At 29.9% G+C, this 22,038-nt stretch overlaps 1 protein-coding gene across 1 annotated transcript in view; it reads left to right on the top strand.

Moving 5' to 3' along the window:
* LOC111628767 (importin-11-like) overlaps nt 1-22,038 on the top strand; it is an 87,179-nt gene that overhangs the window by 43,540 nt on the left and 21,601 nt on the right. The window contains exons 10-22 of the mRNA XM_023372613.1: nt 58-98; nt 2,929-3,067; nt 3,151-3,256; nt 3,325-3,488; nt 9,159-9,220; nt 9,499-9,536; nt 10,059-10,233; nt 10,312-10,504; nt 10,587-10,666; nt 10,733-10,813; nt 10,888-10,983; nt 11,073-11,186; nt 16,376-16,497. Coding sequence (XP_023228381.1) covers nt 58-98; nt 2,929-3,067; nt 3,151-3,256; nt 3,325-3,488; nt 9,159-9,220; nt 9,499-9,536; nt 10,059-10,233; nt 10,312-10,504; nt 10,587-10,666; nt 10,733-10,813; nt 10,888-10,983; nt 11,073-11,186; nt 16,376-16,497 — 1,411 coding nt within the window. The remainder of the gene's footprint in view (nt 1-57; nt 99-2,928; nt 3,068-3,150; nt 3,257-3,324; nt 3,489-9,158; nt 9,221-9,498; nt 9,537-10,058; nt 10,234-10,311; nt 10,505-10,586; nt 10,667-10,732; nt 10,814-10,887; nt 10,984-11,072; nt 11,187-16,375; nt 16,498-22,038) is intronic.

Genomic DNA, 22,038 nt, shown 5'->3' with positions numbered 1-22,038 from the left:
TTTTTTTTTTTTAAATTTCATAATTTTATTGTTATTTGATTAATGCTTTTCTTACAGCTGCTGATGAAGGTGGTGAAGCATGGAAATTTAGTTTAAGGGTAAGATGAATAGTAAAATTTTATGAATAAATGATAATATTTACTTAAAACTTTGAAATATTTCTGTGTTATTAATATTAAAGAAATTAAACATATAAAACAATTGATTGCCTATATGTACAAATTGATTTCTTATGTATAATGTATAGAATTATGCATATGGAATCAATTTTTTATGATTATTGTATTAAAACTATTTAAATTTGTTTAACACACAACACGACAATCACAATCAAATGATTGTTAAAATCATTAAAAATTTATTTAACACAAAAATAAATCATAATAAAATTGTTCATAAAATAAAATATATATATATATATTTCTCCTTAAAATTCAAAAATCTCCTTAGCATTATATATATATATATATAATGCTAAGGAGATTTTTGTTAGCCAAACTCCTCCCAGATTTCTTGTCAGATTTGAATGAATTAGGTATCACTAGACAAGGATGGGTTTGAGATGTGCAATGAGATGAGCATTTTTTTTACTGATCTGATGATTCATTCTAGAGATATGGGTTCCAAAATTCTAAAATTTTCTCCTCATTTTGTATAGGGAGTTGATAAGAAACTTTTTGCAACAATTTATTGTCAGGTTCAGTGACAAGCCATCTGTGCCAAGCAAATCCATTATATTAGGGTCACACATTTTTTTTGTACTTTACAAAGAAATGTGTGACCCTGATATAAGGAATTTGCTTTATTCTGCAAGTACCACAGGTTGTCTGCCAGTTTTAATATAATTCTCTGTTCAAATTTTAATGCATCTTCTAATAAGAACAATTAATAAACATTTTAATTAAGTAACCTTTAAAATCAAGAGTAATTATTGCAGATTTTTCCCCTCTAGTTTTTTAAATCAGTATATTGATCTAGAATTGATTAATTATTTGTCATGTTGTTCCATGTTAAATTTTTTAAAATTTATTCATTAAAATAGAAAATTTGTGATGCTTGACTGTTCTGATTATATATGGTAATTGCAGTAACTAGAATTTATATAGATTTATATAGTCTATCAATAGATACTACTATAACTTTTTATGTGAGAATTTTTAATAATTATTAATCACCCTCTTATCAGATATGAGAAAAATAATTCTTTCATTTTCATTGATACTTTGTTTTTATTTTTGTAAATAGATTGTCAACTGTTAATGTTATTTAGAAATATATTTTATGATTAGTGATTAAATTTATTATTATTTATTTATGAAATCATGTCAAATATAGGGTAATTATTAGTAACAATTTACATTAGTAACAAAGACTATTATGGGCATATCTTGCTACAAGTTGGGTTATCTTCGAGGCCACTGCCATAAATAAATATCACTTTTAAAATGAATCACAGCTTTTTTCATTTTCTAGTGCATAAAAATACCTAAAAATATATTTTCAGTATTTTGTATTAAGTATACAATAGGCCTAAAAAAAAAAGATGAAAAAAGAAGTGTTTTCTGGGATTTTTTTAAAATTTAAGAGTAAGGTAAGGGCTAAAAACAATAAACATGAATATAATTGAAAAACTCATATAAATATTTACATACAGGCATAGCTTGTTTTCATTTGAAGTTTCTTATAAATCAAATGATGATTTAATTGATACTTTTGATCCATTTGTTACTACATATTTAATGATTTAATGATTAAAGATTTAATGATTTCAAATGATGATTTAAAACATATTGGTTCATAGATTGGACAGAAATGTTTCTTTCAATATGAGTAAATAGTTTGAGAGATAATCAAAATGATATTAAAAAAGTTAAGTAGAATTTATAGAAAAGTAAAACCCCAATTATTATCTGAGTTTATGGGGCTAATAGTGCCCTAGATTACTGAAAAAACTGATAATATGGACAAAATCATTTTGGATCAAAAACTTACAAATATAAAAGATTTATATGGTATATCACTTTTATGTTTTTTTTATATCTTAGTGAATTTAATCTTATAAAAGAACAACAATTTTTATAACATTTATTATACAGCTAATAGCTTATTTTATGTAGTAACAAATGGATCAAATTAAACTGAACAATTTTTTGTTCTGGCAATGAAATAGCTAATTCCATTTTCTTTTAAATGAGATCATCCTAGAAATTTTGTTTTCTTATGATTAAAAATAAGTATTTTTGTTGTCTATAAATATGTATATTCAGTCTTCTTGACTTGACTTTCTCTATGGTATAAGTAATATGATTCTATAATTGCTCAAATGCCAAAAAAATTGATTGCTTTGGAATTTTGATTAATGTCAATTTTATTTTAAATAAATAAAATAAATACACATTGTTTATAAAATTGACATTAAAGAAAGTATTGCAGTATTGTTTCAAAGTGTCTGTGTATGTATTACTGATTTTCTTAGAGCAAGCTGTTTTGTTATTTTGTCATAATATGACAGGGCTGGCCAAACCTTGTCACGACAGGATTCTTGTTTCACCTATCAGAAATACAAGAGTCACATTCTCTATTGAAACTGTATTTTTATATTTTAAATAAGTTATATGTATATAACTTATTTAGAAGCCACAGTAAGGGTCTAGAAGAGCCATATGTGGTTTGCAAGCCATAGTTTGGCTGCTATGATTATATGCTATTAAGTAGAACATAAGATTTACTGATTGAGAAAGTATTTAATTTGGCAGATAATATTCCTATTTAGCATCTCAAACATATACTTTTCTATAGCCAAAATATTCATTCAAAATTGCTCTAATGACTAAGTTTATTTATATTTTTTTAATCTTTATAAATTTATTTATTTATAACTATGATGATATAGATTTTACATGAAGACACTTTTTGTAATTTTTTCAGCCCTGTACAGAAGTTTTGTTTCTAACAATATTCCATGAATTTCGTCAGTCATTAATACCATTATTATTAGAAATGATTCAGAAAATGCAAACTATGACAAGTACAACAGACTTACAAGTAATTTTACAAAAAGATGCAGGTAAGATGATACTGGCTGTTATTTATTTATTTATTTTTTTAATTATTACTAAATTACATTAATTTTTGTTTTCTTTTTTCCAGTTTATAATGCTGTCGGTCTTGCAGCTTTTGATTTATTTGATGATGTCGATTTTGATAATTGGTTTATGCAAGTTCTTATACCTGAATTAAAAATCAAAGAAGATAGGTAAGTAATGAAATAAGATAATTTTCATACTTTTATAAGATGTCTTCAGTAAGAAGTTGTCTTTTTAGATACCGAATTATTAGAAGACGTGTTATTTGGGTGGCCGGACAGTGGGTAGGTGTCAAGTTATCACCTGAGTTACGACCGGCTCTGTATGAAATAATTTTGCCACTTCTAGATTCTAAGGAAGATCTTGTTGTTAGATTAGCATCTGCAAATACTCTCAGAGTTGATATCCTTTCTGAAAAATATTTTAATTTAGTTAATATTTTTATTTTATATTAAGGACTTTTAATATGCAGAACATGTAAATAATATATAACAAGGGAATTTGTTCATTAAATATACTATTGAAAATAGTTTTTCAGTATATAAACTGCTGTTTAAGTATTCTCAAAAAAATGATTTATAAGAAATTATTTATTTTATATATTGACACAACCACCTTATGTATCCGAGAAATAATATTTATTATCCTACAAACATTTTCTACCTGCTCCACAGGTCATCAGGTATATTTGAAATTTATGGAATGTTTCCTTGTATCTGTTCTAGTTCGAACACTTATGTGCAACCAAAATTCAAATTTCTGTATCTGTTCGAACCATTCGTTTAAATATAAATACAGTAGAGCGTCATTTATCCGAATCAATTGGGGACTGGGGTGGTTCGGATAACTTATTTTTCGGATAACGAATCATGTACGAAAAAATATATTCTCTCCGAAGCGACACGCAACAGAGAGAAATTTCAATAAATATACATATTGAAATTTCTCTCCGTTGCGTGTCGCTTTGCGTTGAATTTTCGTCGATGTTAAGCCTAACGAAGACTATTGTATCATTAAAAATTATTTTTTTATTTTGTACAAACAAAATAAATTTATTGAAAAATATAAAAACAATAAAAAATTATACTTCAGATGTTAATTTAGTATCAAAAACGTAAAATATTTGAGTAGCCCGAGAAATAGCCGAAGATTGCAGCGCCACAGCACTAGCGAAAATTTAAATTTGCCGACTGGAATGCTTTCGGATAACGGACGTTTCGGATAACCAGCTTTCGGATAAACGACGCTCTACNGCACTAGCGAAAATTTAAATTTGTAGACTGGAATGCTTTCATATAACGGACGTTTCGGATAACCAGCTTTCAGATAAACGACGCTCTACTGTATATAAAAGATAAATAGAAAATAACTAAATACATGGATCCAAGTAAAGTAAAATAACATAAAATACAATAAAACAAAATAATGTAAATTAACATAATAAAATATATCCATATAATAAACCTAATTATATGGACCGAGTGCGTGTTGTATAACATATTATACTGGGTTATTATCAATCATATACTTCCACGCAGTTGGTAAATTTGTGGCGTCTTTATAGTTTAAACATTTGCCTGTACTGCCGGATCTATATATTTCAAATTTTTCCAAAGTCATTACTAAAGATGGTGAGCACACCTGTCTAATAATCTTAGCTTCATTCCAGTCAATCGCTGAACCTTCTGTTTGTGTCACTTTGGATAGTGCTGTATTGTAGTGTCCCTTATTTATATCATACACATGTTCCTTAAGTCTTTTACTCAACCTCTTGGTGGTGACACCAATATATTCTTTATTTATTCCTAGTTGATCATTTTTGTATGGTATTCTGTACCCCCAGACTGTTCCTCCCTCTTTATCCTATCCTTGTCGTTTCTAAGCACATTATAAATCATTGGAGCCTGCTTATATATTAATCTTGTACTCTTGTATTTGGCTACTTCCTTCATGATATTGGACATTCCTCTGCTATATGTGAATTTAGCAATTTCTTTGTTTGTATTCTCTTTGCCTTCTTTTTATTAGGTACCAAGTATGATCTTATTAACTTTTCAACAATTTCTGTTTTAAATCCTAAGGATCCAGCAATGGTTCTGATCCTATCTAACTTCTGCCACCTGTCGTAATTAAACGCCCTTCTAATAAAAACCCTAAATGCTGACAATTTGTAAGCAGGCAGATCATTGGACGAGGAAGGAATGTATAATGGGTCGTGAATAGGTTTAATATATATCTTTGTGTTTAAGGAAATGTTTTCAAATGCAATGTTAATGTCTAAAAAATGCACTTCTATTTTACTAAGTTGCTCTAATTTCAGTTTTAAGCCATCCTCATTGGAATTTATCTCCTTCAAAAAATGCTGTATTCTTTTGTCATTCTTCCATAAAATGAATACATCATCTAGGTATCTTTTGTATAAGATTATTTCATCTTTAAAATTCTTAATTGTAATCTGTTCTAATCTACATAGAACCAATTCACAAAGTAAACTGGACATCGGGCTGCCCATGGGCACACCTTTCCTTTGTTTATATATTTTGCCTTCAAAGCTGAAGAATGACTGGAAACATATCAAGTCAGCAAGCATCCCCATATCCTCAGGGTAGGCCATCACACTTGGGTTTAACATGCGTAAGGTGTCCATTAAGGCATGATAACACTTATCTAGTTTTATTCACGGATATAGACATTCAAAGTCCATGATTGTACTGATCTCTTCATCCATTAAAGATACATTTTGGAGTTCATTAACTAAGCTTAGTAGGTTCTTTGTGACAAAATGGTTATTTTCCATACATTCCAATAAATATCCATGGAGGTGCTTCTCAAGTTTATATGTTGATTCTTTACATTTTTCGATCACAGGTCTGATCTCCTTGTTATTCTTGTGTTTTTTTGCAAATTTGAACAGTCTAGGTACACCTGGGCCTGTGATACCAGTTCCTTTGAGAAATGGAAAGATAGCAGCAATGAGTGATCTCTCTAACCTTTTTACCTTCTTGTCCAATTTATCAACTATGCTGTGGTCCACCCTTTCATATTTGTATTCACAAAATTCAAATTGTTTGAACGGATACAGAAATTTTGGTTGCACATAAGCATTCAAACTGAAACAGATACAAGGAAACATTCCATAAATTTCAAATATACCTGATGAGCAGGTAGAAAATGTTTGTAGGATAATAAATATTATTTCTCTGATACATAAAGTGGTTGTGTCAATATAGTCAAAGAATTTGAATGTTTGAGATTTATTTTATATTAAAAATTATTTATAAGAAATATAGACAATATATGGGTAAAATTTAATATTTTATTAGATATTTCTTTTCTAGATATTGACTGTCTTATTGAGTAAAATTAATAGAACTGTCTGTGCAGTTTGTATAAATGTTGTTTGATATTTCATATAAAGTAAGGAACTTGTAATAGATTTGATGTATGTTAAAAACATTGAAAAATATAATTTAAAATTATTCTTTATACAGTTAGTTTCACATCTTTCTTTCTTATTTACTATACTAAAGCCTATATAACATTGTCCATGAGTATTTTGATGATATTTTCTTGATATTGTTAAGATGATAATTGTTTTTTTAGGTATTTCTGATAAGTTTCTTATAATATATATATGCTGATGTATAGAATTAATGCAGGTTAAATTTTAATGTAACAATTTGCTGTTATATTGAAATTTTACCTATAGTAATCCCATAAAGATAGTAATGTAATTCTCAGTAATGTAATTTTATCACCATGCTTAAACTTCTGTACTGTAGAAGTTACTATACATGTAGTAAAACAAATAACTAATGCCAGATTATATAAGGCTACAGAGTATGATATGGCCAAGATTTAATTGTTGTATTGAATTATTTGGGTTGTTTGTCTTTATGAATACAAATAGTTACCTTTTTTGATAAAATTCATCCAAGTATGGCTTAATTTGGTCTCAACAAATTCAGGCCCATACAGTGAGTGCAATTTGCAACCAAGAAACAATGAACCTAGTGTTCTTCCAAGTATTTTTATTTTTGTTGCAATTTATTCATATTATTACAAAGTTGGTTAATTTTAATATAACTCTTTCTAACCTGTTACCGGTGCTTCTACTAACTCTTAACGAACCAAAACTAACGTTTTCGAACCCTTATAACGGTTCTTCTTCAGGCTTTTTCGAATCTCTGATGGAAAATGCAGCTCGTAAAAAACTTTAAATTCGAAATATGTAAGTTCGAATGCACGTTTCCCGTTTCTGTCGTTGTATGTCATGCGCAGTTGACTCCAAAATGGGCTATCATAAATTACCATTCATAAACGCTAGCCACGCTGTTGATAACGTAATCTCTTCTTTATAATTGATGCATTGATTATCCTTAAGGTTAGCTAAGTATATGCTGGCTGCCTCTAGCCATCTGATATGGTTTACGTGCCGTGTGGTGCGGATAATTCTTGCTTTCTTAAATTCAGGGTCTATATCCGGATCGGAGGCATATACTGCTAGGGCCGTCGTGCTCCTTTGTTTCTGAATATCAGCAGCGTGTTCTTTGAGTCTAACCTCTAAGGATCACTTGGTGGAGCCCATATACAGAAGGTTTTTATCACATCTGTGATCTATAATTGGTATGCTGTAGACCCCTGACAGCTTATACTTATCCGGTTGATCTTTTCCATTGGTTAGGATGTTGAAGATCGAAGCGCACCTTCTGTAGGCTATACATATGTGTTTCTTTTTAGCTATTTCTCCATATAGTCATATAATATACGGATTATAATTGACTGGAATGATCTTATCCATATCTTGTCGTTCTTCTCTTTGCGCAAGGTCTTGAGTTGTGCTTTGATACTCATGCAATAACTTGCGTACGAGTTTGCCGTATCCGTGTTCAGCGGCTATTCGTTGTATAAGTCTTAGCTCTGATTGTAGGGCTGGCTCAGTAGAAGAGTGTGTGCGCTCTCTTAATTAGGGCCTTAAATGGTGCCACTTTATATTGCAGTGGGTCACATGACCCTACTGGTATGTATATGCCTTTTGTTCCTAACTTACGGTATACTGCTGTGTGAATTACCGACTCTTCTACCTTGATGTCAATATCAAGGAAGTGTACATTCGTCTGGTGCGCTTGTTCTATTTCTATGGTTAATCCATGTGTGTTATTATTCATTGTGTCGACGAAAGCCTTGATGTCTGGTATTTCTTTCCACAATATGATAATATCGTCAACATATCTCTTATATAAAATGATGTTGTGAAGGTGGTGTGGGAGGAGCTTAGCTTCGAGTAGTCTAATTACCATCTCGCATAAGTCACCAGAGATCGGACTACCCATAGAGACTCCTCTTCCTTACGTATACACGCTATCTTTGAATTGGTTAATTTTATTTTTACATTACCATTAAAATAAATAAAGAAAAATTTTAACACAAATTAATGTTAATTTTGGAAAAAATTTGATACATAAGAAATATTACAAAAGATCAGATAGTGCTCTTTCAACGTTTATCTATAATTTTAATTGAGCGAACTGATAACAATTTTATTTCTAGAAACTTTTTAAAAACACATGCTGAGTCATACTTTTAAGATTTATTAACTCTTATTATATAGGTTTATTGGAGATTATTGAAAATGCGATCTTTTTCTTTCATGTATAGTGACTTGGTTTTAGTTATGTCAGATTTAAGCATGTTGGTTTAAAAATATTTTAAAGAAAACTCCATTGTTAATGTTAGATTGATGCATTATAACTTTATGGTTCATAATTTCTATTAAAATATGGTAACATGGTCAAAAATATTATGCAGGGATATTTTTATCAATAATTTAATAGAAATCTTTTATATATATATATAACATAAATTCTGTTATGTAATGGTGAAATAGCATCTGAAAGACAAGTCCAATGATAGAATGTACAAAATAATTTTTAAACTTTAAATTATTATTGTTATTTAAAATTTAGTCTATTGTAAACTCAGTTTGTCAATTGTAGTATGTGTTAGAGAGCACAATAAACGTATTTGTAATAGCCATTGTTTTTATTGTTTGAAATTCTTAACCAGTTGCACCTGTAGATGATTTTGAATTCAACATTGAACAGTTCCTACCGGTAAATTTGAAATCATACATTTTTTAATAATTAAATTAAACATTTTTTATTTTTACTTTTGTAAAGTAAATGTGTTCCTTGTCTTAATTATAATTATTTTATATTAATATTTATCTCAATGAATTTGATTTATATATTTTGCCTTCAAAGCTGAAGAATGACTNTCTTATCAGTTTTGGTCCTCAGTGAAATTAGCTGAAATTTTAATATGATACAGTTGTGGACTGATGAAAAATTCTCTGTGGGTACAAAGCAAAATAGCTAGTATCGTTTTGCTTAGAACAAGTCAAATATAAGAGAGCTGTTTATACAAGGTGGTAACAAAAATCACTCTCTGGCCATTTAGTTCAAAAAGTATTAGTATATAATTTTTATCTATGGTGATTGATTTTTTTGAAATAATTGGCTGGGGGGAGAGACTTTTGTGACCACCTTGTTGTACAGTACACCTTTTGCATAGTTGAATGGATCTAGCAAAATTATTAGTATTTTCAAGCTTTGTTGTTGAGACTTCATTAGTCATTCAAAAACAGTAAAATTTCAGCCAATTTCACTGAGTGCAAAAACCCGTAAGAATTGTGTGTAGCCCCTTTTTACTCACTATATTAAAATATTAACATAATTATTAAGAATGTAAATATTTCTGATAATTTGTAAATTAAATAAATATTTCCAGTGAGTTTTTAAAAATTTGTTTAGAATATCAGTTTAGTATTCCACATTTTCAAGTTTTCAGTTTAATCATTTTTTTACACTGTTATTAATTGGTATACATGAAATAATTCAAATTTTATTATACGATACACTATCACTTTTTAAGAATTGAAGAATATTTATTCTAATTATATTTAATCTACTTTATTTTCAAGATGAATCTTCTGAATGTTCTATCATTCATAATTGAACGAGTAGGAAGTCAAATAAGGCCACACGCAGCAAATTTAGTTAATTATCTTCCTTTACTATGGGAAACATCAGGTGACCATAATATGTTAAGATGTGCCATAATAACAAATTTAGTCCATTTAGTACAGGTAAAAATTATTAATTATGCTAGAAACAAATAAAATTTGGTAGCTATTAATTCCTATGGTAACAAATTTACATTACAGGGATTGGGAACACTCAGTGAAGAACTTCATCCATTCTTATTACCAGTTATTGCTTTCAGCACTAATGTAAATGAACCTCCTCACGTCTATTTGTTGGAAGATGGTTTAGAATTATGGTGGGCAGTTCTAGAAAATACGTCTGTATGCAGTCCCAATCTTCTACAGCTTGCACAGAATCTTTTCTCACTGTTTGGTAAATTAATATTCATCAATATAGTAGAGAAATATTTTAAAAATTTTAAGAAAAGAACTTAAATATTTTTCTTTCCTTTCAGAATTGGGAACGGAAAATTTACGCATATGTCTTCAAATTGCACAAGCATATATACTTCTTGCACCAAAAGACTTTTTACAGGTATTTCTTTTTCAGAAGTTTTAAAATACTGTCTCTAAGATTAAATTAAACAAATCTGTTTTACAGAATTACAGTAAAAATTTAGTTGACACATGTATTAGTTTCATTTCTGATGTAAGATCAGAAGGTATTGTCATGATAATGAGGGTGAGTAAATATAAGATTAATATTTTTATTTTATTGCTTTGTTAGGATTTTATATTTTTAAATAATCATTTTAGTTAATTGAACTTGTCTTCAAAGTGTTTCCTGAAGAAGGACCTCAGTTATTTCAGTATATGTTATTACAAGTATTAACATTTGTTTTAGAAAACCAAGTATGTAAATATTTAATTCAATTTATGAAATAAATATAAACTTAAGAATTTGTGATATACATAATTTGTTTTTATAATGTATTTTTTAGCCTTATCCAATGGTTATTACAATGTATTTATCTGTGTTATCGAGAGTTATTCTTTACAATCGACAATGTTTCAAGTTAGTTTTACTAGAAAGAGCAAAAGCAAAAAAAGAACAGGTATTTTTTGTTTAGTATTTATTGAATAAACATTAATTTTTTTTATATTTGCGTGTATATCTTTTCAATTATAACATGCAGAGTTATTGCAATTCCGATAATATAAAAGAATTATTTCATCTTCATTGAAGAATAAGTATTTTGTAAAAGCTTTTAACTGGAAAAAAAAAGAAAAATATATTTTCATTTATTGTCTTGTATTGTTTGTAAGTTTGAGAATTAAACATTTAATTTAATTATTAAAAAATGTACTAAAATAATTATTGTCAGTTATTAATGATAATCATTTAACCTAAAAATTAGTAACCTTCTGAAATTAGTAAGATAAAATAAAACCATAGAAATATATTTGTTTTAAAAGATTATCTAATATTTAAAAAAAATTTTTTCTATTTATATTCTTAGAACAGAGTTCTTCAGTCAAACTATTTGTTAATAAATGACTTTTTAATTTTATATAAATGATTAAATTATTATTTGAGGAAAATGACTGAACAGAATTTAGTAATTTGAAAAAAAATAACAAGTATGATTAGTCTTTTACAGCAATGAATTGAATCTTTATACTTTGAATAACATCATTAAAACTGCATTTATGTATTTTTTTAATAGAATTGATCCTGCACAATTCTTATCAGTTTTGGTCCTCAGTGAAATTAGCTGAAATTTTAATATGATACAGTTGTGGACTGATGAAAAATTCTCTGTGGGTACAAAGCAAAATGGCTAGTATCTTTTTGCTTAGAACAAGTCAAATATAAGAGAGCTGTTTATACAAGGTGGTAACAAAAATCACTCTCTGGCCATTTAGTTCAAAAAGTATTAGTATATAATTTTTATCTATGGTGATTGATTTTTTTGAAATAATTGGCTGGGGGGAGAGACTTTTGTGACCACCTTGTTGTACAGTACACCTTTTGCATAGTTGAATGGATCTAGCAAAATTATTAGTATTTTCAAGCTTTGTTGTTGAGACTTCATTAGTCATTCAAAAACAGTAAAATTTCAGCCAATTTCACTGAGTGCAAAAACCCGTAAGAATTGTGTGTAGCCCCTTTTTACTCACTATATTAAAATATTAACATAATTATTAAGAATGTAAATATTTCTGATAATTTGTAAATTAAATAAATATTTCCAGTGAGTTTTTAAAAATTTGTTTAGAATATCAGTTTAGTATTCCACATTTTCAAGTTTTCAGTTTAATCATTTTTTTACACTGTTATTAAAATTTATCTAGACAATGATAACCATAGAGAATCATAATTTAAGATTTTTCTAATACAATTTTATCTCATAATTATAAGAAAATATAGACTTCTTTTTCAGATGACTTTCTAAATATTACTTCTGTTTTGCTCTTTGTCATTGTTTTATAAAAAGTGACTCTACAAAAATATTTAAAGATACTTCTGAAGATTCATACCTGTATTATCTGAATATAAAGGAATGGTATCTATATACACTGGACGACAAAAAAAATAACGCACCATGAAGGACTTGTTGGATTTGAATAAAAATTGGTATATGACATCACCATAGCTAGACAGGTATATGATTGCAACCATAAAACAAAAACATACTTTATTGTGCAGTAATATGCAATACAGTGCAGGTGCTAATATCCTGTTGGGCCGCCTCTAGCGCGGATACAAGCTGTGATACGCCTCGGCATGGAGGCATAGAGGTCGCGAATAATGTTCTGAGGCATATCTGACCATGCATGATGCAATTGGGACTCAAGATTCGTCAGATCCTGTGGCTGTCGCAGCTGGCGACCCAGGTGGTTCCACACATGTTCGATTAATGATAAATCTGGAGATCGTGTAGGCCAAGGAAGTGTGGCAACGTTACGTAGGCATGCTTGGGAGACCGCTGCAGTGTGTGGCCGGGCATTATCCTGCTGGAATATGCCTGTCGGAAGCCCTGCCATGAGGGGCAACACATGTGGCTGGAGGATGTCTTGCACATATCGTTGGGCTGTGAGGGTAGTACGCATGACAACTAGAGGCGTCCTACTGTCGTATGTTATGGCTCCCCACACCATAACACTGGGGGTTGGACCCGTGTGCCGCTCCACAGTATAGGCCGGGTTGACACCTTGACCAGCGGGCCGCCATACTCTCACACGGCCATCGTGAGCCCCCAAACAAAAGCGGGATTCGTCGCTGAAGACAATGCGCTGCCAGTCAGTAGCTGTCCACGATTGTCGTGCATGACACCACTGCAGACGCAGGCGTCGGTGGGTGGCTGTTAACGGTAGAACATGTACTGGGTGTCGGGAGATCAATCCGCCTTCTACTAAGCGCCTGGAAATGGTGCGGCTGGATACACGGTTCCGTAATGCAGGTGCCACCGCTGCATGAATGGTAGATGATGAAGCTGTAGGCGCTGTCCGTGCTTGACGTACAATGAGACGATCCTCCCTTCTGGTGGTCTGTCGATGGCGTCCGGAACCCGTTTGCCGTTCGTGTGTACCCGTACTTACCACTGCTCATAACACATCCTAACAGTTCTATCAGAACGGTTCAGATGGCGGCCAATCCGGCGGTATGACCATCCTCCTCCTCTCAATCCAACGATGCGACCTCTCTCAAACTCACTTAACTGAGTGTAAGGTTGTCGATTGCATCGTAGAGGCATGTCTGTCACTCAATGAAGTCAAAACCACAAATAAAAGCGCAGAACATATGCACAAGTCGTCACAGCATGCACCTTTATACCAGATAGCGGAAGCATTTTTTTTCCCTCTGGTGGTGATGTAACACAACAACCTGCTCTCAAAAGCTAATCATTTACATATCTAGCTAAGATGATGCAAAATACCAATTTTTATTCAAATCCAACAAGTCCTTCATGGTGCGTTATTATTTTTGTCGTCCAGTGTATTAATTTGATAAGCCTCAAATATTGTCCAACTTCATCTGAGAGAACAGCTGAGGGTACAAACAGTTCAAGTATCAAATTAAATCTCTTGCCCTGTAGATGATGCTGCTGAAGAGAGATTTGAAAAAGGTGCAATGGTTCAGGTGTGACGGAGTTAAGTCATAAAAATACGTTGGTGTTAGGATTTCTCAAATGGGATCCCGGGATCCTGGCTGTTTTTTTAACCTGGAAAATTCTTCTCTTCCCAGGAAATCCCACAAATTTTTTAAAAATTCACTTTTTTCTTATTTTGTGTTAAGGTTGAGGAAATTTTGCAAATAGAAAGTATAATTAACTCATAAACTGTCAGAATACATTTGTATTTATTAATTTTAAACCTACTTATTCGTTTTTTAAATTTTTTCTTGTTATGACATGTCACAAATGGTTAATAATCAATATGTAGCTTATTTGTGGCAGGATTCTGAAAATTCTTTAATTGTCAGAACCTGTAGTATCTGGAATAATTATGCTTATGCTGTCTTAATTTTTAACCATGCCCAGTAGCTTCAAAAACTGCGTAATGCCAGGTTGTGCAAATTGGGCAAGGATACAAATGAGCATGAAGTCTGTAAGTATGAAGGTTTTCTTTCATAAACCTGATTATTAAAGCCAAACATACTGCCAAATTATCGGGCTATAAGCTTGATACTGCTATTAAAGCAGCTGAAGTAGAGAAATCAAGGATTCTTGAGAACAAAAGACATACTGCAACAGATGTCGAAAATGAACTAGAAATCTTTGAGGCTAAGGATGAAAAAACACATAACATTTGTCTTCTCTTAAATGCATTAAAAACAACTCCACCCACATACATTGAATTGAAAAGGGCATTCTCAGTAGCACGACATTTCATTATTAAAATAATAACCAGATTGAGTGATCAGAGTATTGACCATCTTTGGTTTTCAAAATCTTATAAAAATTTAAGATAATATTTTGTATTATGTTTTATTTAAAAAACGAAAATTTCCTTCTAAGTTAGAAGTTTGATCTAAGTTCATTTTTTCTTTAAATTTTCAACTCAATTCAAAGGCATTTTTTTTTGTAAGCAGTTTCCAACAAACTTTAATAAGTTTATTCTATTTGTGAAAATTTCTACATAATTCAAAGGTAATTTTAATGTATATTTTACAGAGCATTATTATTAATATGATTTTGGAGGTTGCAAAATGTTTTAAATTACTTTTAAAACTGAAAATTAATTATATCATTCGATTTTAAGATATTTTTTATATCTTAAAAATAATTAATTATATCCTGGGATCTCGAGAAACAGTTCACTTTTTTCCCAAAATCCTAGGACAAGTAAAAGACTGGGAAATGAGAAACCCTAATTGGTGTGCAAAATGATTGTTTTTTCCTATAACTCTGCAAGAAATCACCTGGAAAACATGAAATTCAGAATACAGACACAGTATTTTGTACTTGAAGGATGAAGAGAGCATACCAGTGCAAAAATGAATAGAATACGTACAATATGGAATCAAAGCCATCTTGTTATTGTAGTCTTGCCCTGTGCACACTGACTTCACACATTTTTTGTACCCTCACATCACCTGTGATGTCTTCTTCCTGCATACAAATCACTTTTCTACTGAATTTGTGTTCATTGTACTGATTGCAACAAGCCATTTTCTACAATTTTATGCCTGTCTGCTTAAAAATTACATTGTTGCTTAAATTTTGCATGTCAGTGTATATTCAAACTGTGATGATATATAATTCCAGCAATCATGAAATCATAAAAAGACATTTTTTGAGTTACTTGAAAAGGAAAAAGAAATCCAAGAATATATCATCAAATTTAACTGATTCAGACAGATCATCACAGCATTTCTTTATTTTCATTTCTTTTAAATCTCTGCAAATTTGTGTTCTGGAAATAATGAGAAGGAGAGAGATTGTAAAGTTTCTAAATTTCATATAAGAAAATTTAACCCCTTTGCTCTGTACGTAGTTCTGATTTCATGATACTATTGTGTTATTTAAGCATTTTACACAAAATAAATTTTTTAACATAATAATCAATTTAATTCTTTATTCTAACTCTAATTCCATCTGTTTTAAATGTAAAAAGGAAAAAATTATTTCTAATTATATGTAGTATAATCAGATTAACGAACAGTATAGGAATTTATAAATTTTTTTTTTTTTGAAAAAGTAAATGTGTGAATTTGTATTTGTGTGTATATATAATGTATGATGTAGAGAGTTAAAAAAGGAATAACCATAATAAACCATATATTTTTTAATATTAATAGACTGAAGAAGTTTTTGGAAAGTTTTTGGATATTTGGTTAGAAAATATGCTTGTAGTTCATCCAGTAGAGAGACGAAAACTTCTAGGTCTTGCTTTGGCATCTTTAATAACATCTAATTCCAGGTAATTGATTTACAATTTATATCTCATTCTTAAAGATATTTAATTTTTCTTTTTGTAATTTACTTTTTGATATCTTGCTTAAATTTATACCATTATCATTTATTCAATTGTATAAAAATAAAATCTTTTATGAAAATAAATTTTATTGTAATAATAATAATGATAATACACACTTATATTTTTTACACACAATCAAGAACCTTTAAAGTCCAGTAACACCAGTAAGAAGATAGTTTAATGTATTTTTTACTTAAAAATTATCAACATATATCAAGTATTTAAAATAAAAATAAGGTATTAATTTAACATATGTAATTATAGGACTAGATTCAATTTGTGTGTTAAACGATATGTTAGATGTAAGTCATGTACAGTACATATACATGAGAATGTCTTTGATCTGCTTTTGGATTTTATTTGTTGGTCCAGAAAAATGCTACAGATATCTAGTAAAACTTCTAAACACTTCCTCGATTGGCAATATTAGCAGTAATGTAATATATTCAAACCGTGATGATATATAATTCTAGGAATTGCACAATTATTTTCCAAGGCAGTTTTATTAGTAGAAAGTGTGTACAGGATTATAAATAATCACTTCTTTAGGTGTTCTTTGGTGCTATTTATTTTTATAAATACAGGTATACCTTGAGTTATGTCATTTCAAGTTATGTCGTTCTCGATTATACGTCGTTTGTCAAAAAAATATATGGAAAAATAAAAATCAAGTTTAAGTCATTTTATTTGGCTTTACGTCTGTCGTCACAAATATTGAAATCGTAATATCACTAGAAAAGTGATAAAAGCACATAAAATCATATTAAAATACGTACATTTACAGTAAATGTTAATATAATCATCATAAATCGTAGAGAACGAAATATGAAAACATTGTGACTCTGTGTTGTCGTCTTATTTAGCGGTCTTTAAGAGCTCAATATTGGCATTTTCCACAGTAGTTCCAATATCTACTGTTTGGTGTCATCGTCAGCACCACTCGATATTGGTAAATTTAACATAAATTAGTTTAATTTTTACTATCGTAAAATAATTTTAATAACTGTATTTGTTATTTAACCTTACAAAATCATCTTATTTTATAATGTCTTAGAACAAACCACATTCACAAATAAAGAGTCCGTGATGTACTGTAAACATCGCCAAATTGTAAACATATATATTTACAAATATGTACGTTGTAAATTTAGATTACTTTTTTTTCTGTACTATATTAAAAACTAAAATTTATTTGTTTGTAAGCTTAAAAGAGATTCTTATTAACCATATATTAATTATTAAAAATGCATTTATAAGTAAAATACAGAACTGGGAATGATTATTTGTGGTTTAGCCTAGTGACAAGTAAATTCATCATTTTTCAACTTAAGTCACCTCTCCTGGAACCAATTACCAGGAGAGGCAACTTAAGTCGAAAAACGACATAAGTCGAATTTACTTGTCTCTGGTATACCTGTACTATTTGTCTTTTTAGTGCTAAAATACAATAGTAAGAAGAAAAATTATAATTCAAGTAATTTTGATATATTCATTAAGATCACTGTCTGGAAATAACAGACTAGAATAACAGTTTCTAAATTTGAATTATTCAAGATAAAAAGTGTAATTTTGCTTATATTTTTATTTATTGGATTACAGTTTTAATTTAATATAAAGGTAATTAAGAAGGTTTATTGTTTGATCTTATAATTAACTTATTATTAAAGCAATTTTTATTCTCTGATGCATGAGAGTTCTTTTCTTTATTTTTTGACAATGATGTAATACAAATATTGGAAGCAGTTGATGATGATTTTAAAAAATGACAGTACTTAATATTTGTATGTTAATTTCAATTCTGGATTTACTATACAAATACAGTAAGACCTCGTTTAACACTACCTCAATTAATGCTGATTCAATATAACACAAGTCTGCTCAAAGCCTAAAAAATAAAAAGCTCAAAATTTACACTGATTCAAATTATCACAGCATTTCATTGATTCTTATATAATACGATTATTCCTGAACACGAACCAATCAACAAAAGGTGGCAATTCGTCGTAGCGCTGTACTTTCCTTAAATCTATGTTTGTTTGGTGCAGTTTTGGCAAAAATATAACATTATGGATGTCATAGGCAATATTGAGTTTGCTTGGCAAGAATTAACTGATAAACGTATTAACAGTGTGTGGAAGAAGTTAAGGCTGGAGGTATCCAAGAATTCTCAACAAGAAGAGCCTATCACTGTATCATTAGGTTGACCAAATTGTCAATCTAATCGATACAGCAGGACTAGGAGATGGAGACGAGCAGGATATTGAGGAGTTACTGCAGGTTTCTAGTGAGAGCCTTACCAAAGATGACCTTTAAGAATTGGCAGAACAAGGAATTTATGTAGAACTGGAGAATATGATTCTGAAAATGAAAAATCCAAAGAATTTCTCTACAGATTTCCTTAGTAAAAGTTTGGTAACAATAACATAAATCATTTATCAAATTCTAGCAAATGATCCAAATTTTGAAAGAAGTGCAAAAGCAAGATGAGGTGTTTTGGATGCAATCTCTTGCTACCGACATTTGCTTAAGGAAAGAAAAAGAAAGCAACAAATGAAACTACACAACTTTATTGCAAAAAAACAAGAATTTCAGAAGAGTCGGAACCTTTATCACAAAAAATGAACTTTACATTTCTGTGTGCATATGTTTGTGTGTTATTTAATATATATTATAATGCAAATTAATATAAAAAATAACTCATAAAAACGCACAGATTTGAACCTTAAAAGTAAAATTCCAGAAAAGTTTAATGTACATGAAACACAAACATTTTCGATCTACATAGGAGATCTTCAGGTTAAAGCATTCTCAAATTGAGTGAGGAAAATGGAACATTCTTAAGATTATTTGAAATATCGTATAACAAAAAAATAAAACAAAGCTTTAACCTGAAGATGATCTTATATGTAGATCGAAAACATTTGTGTTTTATGTGCATTAAACTTTTCTGGAATTTCACTTTTAAGATTCAATTGTGTGTGTTTTTATGATATAATATATTCCAGACTTACAGTGTTTGAACTATAAAATAACTTAAAATTAAAGTAAAATCTGTTTATTTCCCTATTTACTGTGTTAAGATAACCTCGTTTAACACCGTTTCATTTAGCACTTTGTTGTCTAGGAATATATCCCCCATGTTAAGTTGGGTCTTACTGTTGACATTATCTAAGCATCGTTAAAAAGTACAGTCAATCATATGTAGTTTTTTATTTTCATTTTGATCACAGATTTGTATCAAGTGATTTGATAGGTGATAGAAGTAATACAATTACTATAGCAAAATGCATATCCTAACATGTAACAGAAATGACCAAGATTAGCATAAATGATTCATTAAATTAAAACATCAATTATTTGAATTTTCATTAAAAGTAATTAATAAAAAGTACATTATCAAAAGAATTTATTAAATTTATTTATAAAACAGATCAAAGTACTATTATTAAATACAATAAACTTTGTGAACATCTCACATATGTGTCCATCTATGAAAGTCCCTGTAAAACTTCATAAGTTATAATAGAAATCCAAACCATCTTGCTTAAGTGAAAACAATCTTAAAGTGGCATTTATCCTTCTTTATGTAGCTTACAGAATAGGAAAACTCAACATCTTATTTAAAGCATTTTAGAACTTTGTTTAGCTCAATACCATTTTATTTTGGAACAATTTGCCTAGTTCTTTCCCACAGATGATGACCAAATAAAAACTTTTATCTATACTGGATAAATTTAAGATAGATATATTTTTACAAAAGACAATCAGATTTTGTATATAATTACTAGCTGCAAGTACCCACTTTGCTGGGTTTTTATTTGTTCATACATTTATATGTAATATAGTTTACATATATATAAAAGACTGTTTCTCTTCCTCTACATAATCTTTCTCTAGTTCGATGTGTTTCCCTATAATATTCAAGTTGCTCTTCTGTCTGATTATTTTTGTTTTGATATGATTCGAGACCACAAAAATTCTTTCTTATGTTTTGGCATTGCTTTTTATATTTGTTGTATAAAAATGATGTGATGATGGTGTAAAATGTTCCCGTTTACACGATCTGAAAAACAGTACACAGTTCCTTTCTAACAATAACAACACAATTAAACTTTAATGTCTCAAATGAGTGAGTGACACTTTGGCACTCCACAATCGAGCAACACTCAGGCACCTGACAATTATTGATAATTACAACATTGGTTCTTGACCAGCCACACTTACCCACTCTGGTAGCACACTGGTCAGCTACCTGGTCAGCACTCCCCTCAGTACTGCCTCCACACACAACTCTGATTCAACCCACACAAAGGGAAGCACACAAATTTTCCCTATCTAGGCGGGACAATCTCACCCCGCATTCTTAGGGATGCTACTACATCACCCACCTGACACGTGTGACAGAGCTGTGGACTGTCCATCAACATGTGAAAACATCCACACACCTGACATGTGTTACAATTGAACTTAACAATATTTTTACTTTTCACACTTCCCTATTCACTTTTCACTTTCTACTTTTTTCTGTTATTCGTACACTTTTACTTATGAAAAATCAACTGAAGCATGTGCGTCACATGTCTCCAAAAGCCATCCTCATTACTCACACACAACAGTCCTTGACTATTCCAAAACATTTTCGACTATTTGAAAACATTTAAGATTACATTATAGCTAATCTTACCCATTTTCACAGAATACAAGAATTAGGTCCCCCATTTCCAGACTAATTAGAGAATTTTTACATGGGTCTAAAAATAAGTTCGATTTCCTGCAAAAATGCAAAAAACCACATCTGCACCAGTAAATCTTGCACGCCACTTTCTTTTAACACTTCTATTGTTAACACTTCCATTGTTAACACTTTCATTATTGACACTTCCATTGTTACACATTTTCGAAGTCAACTACTTTCAACCCCCATATCTCCCACACCCTTATGGTGGTTGATATGGAGAATCAACCACCATAGTGCACAATGAGAGACTTGGGGCTACTACCACACACAAACACCATTCATGTGCGATGTGTAATTTTGGCTGCAGAATGAAATATAAGAACAAACACGCCCATTTTTATATATATAGATATAGATATTGATGTAAATCAGTGATATAGTGAAAGTGATATATCAGTGATATAAACCAATGTCTATATCACTGATACATCACTTTCAACAATATTGATGAGCCTGATTTAACTTTAAAAGTCAGTTTAATAATTTTTTTCTGGGTGTCAGAAAAAAGTGTTAATTATTAAATAGAAGTATCTGAATTTTCTTGTTAAATATACAGTGTTTATAAAATGGTAATAAAAATTTTATTTAAACATATTGATTCTGTTTAGTACCATACTTTAAATGAACTTTATTACAAACCCTACTGAAGACAGTTTGCATTCACTGTAACATTTATGAAAATTGTATATTGCAAAAGATGGACAGTATTATGTGAATATTTTTTATTTTATTTATTAACTTATATA

This window comes from Centruroides sculpturatus, unplaced genomic scaffold (assembly GCF_000671375.1).
Source record: "Centruroides sculpturatus isolate CEXI.00-Female unplaced genomic scaffold, Cexi_2.0 scaffold34, whole genome shotgun sequence".
NCBI lineage: Eukaryota > Metazoa > Arthropoda > Arachnida > Scorpiones > Buthidae > Centruroides > Centruroides sculpturatus.
This window is presented reverse-complemented; position numbering and strand designations above follow the sequence as displayed.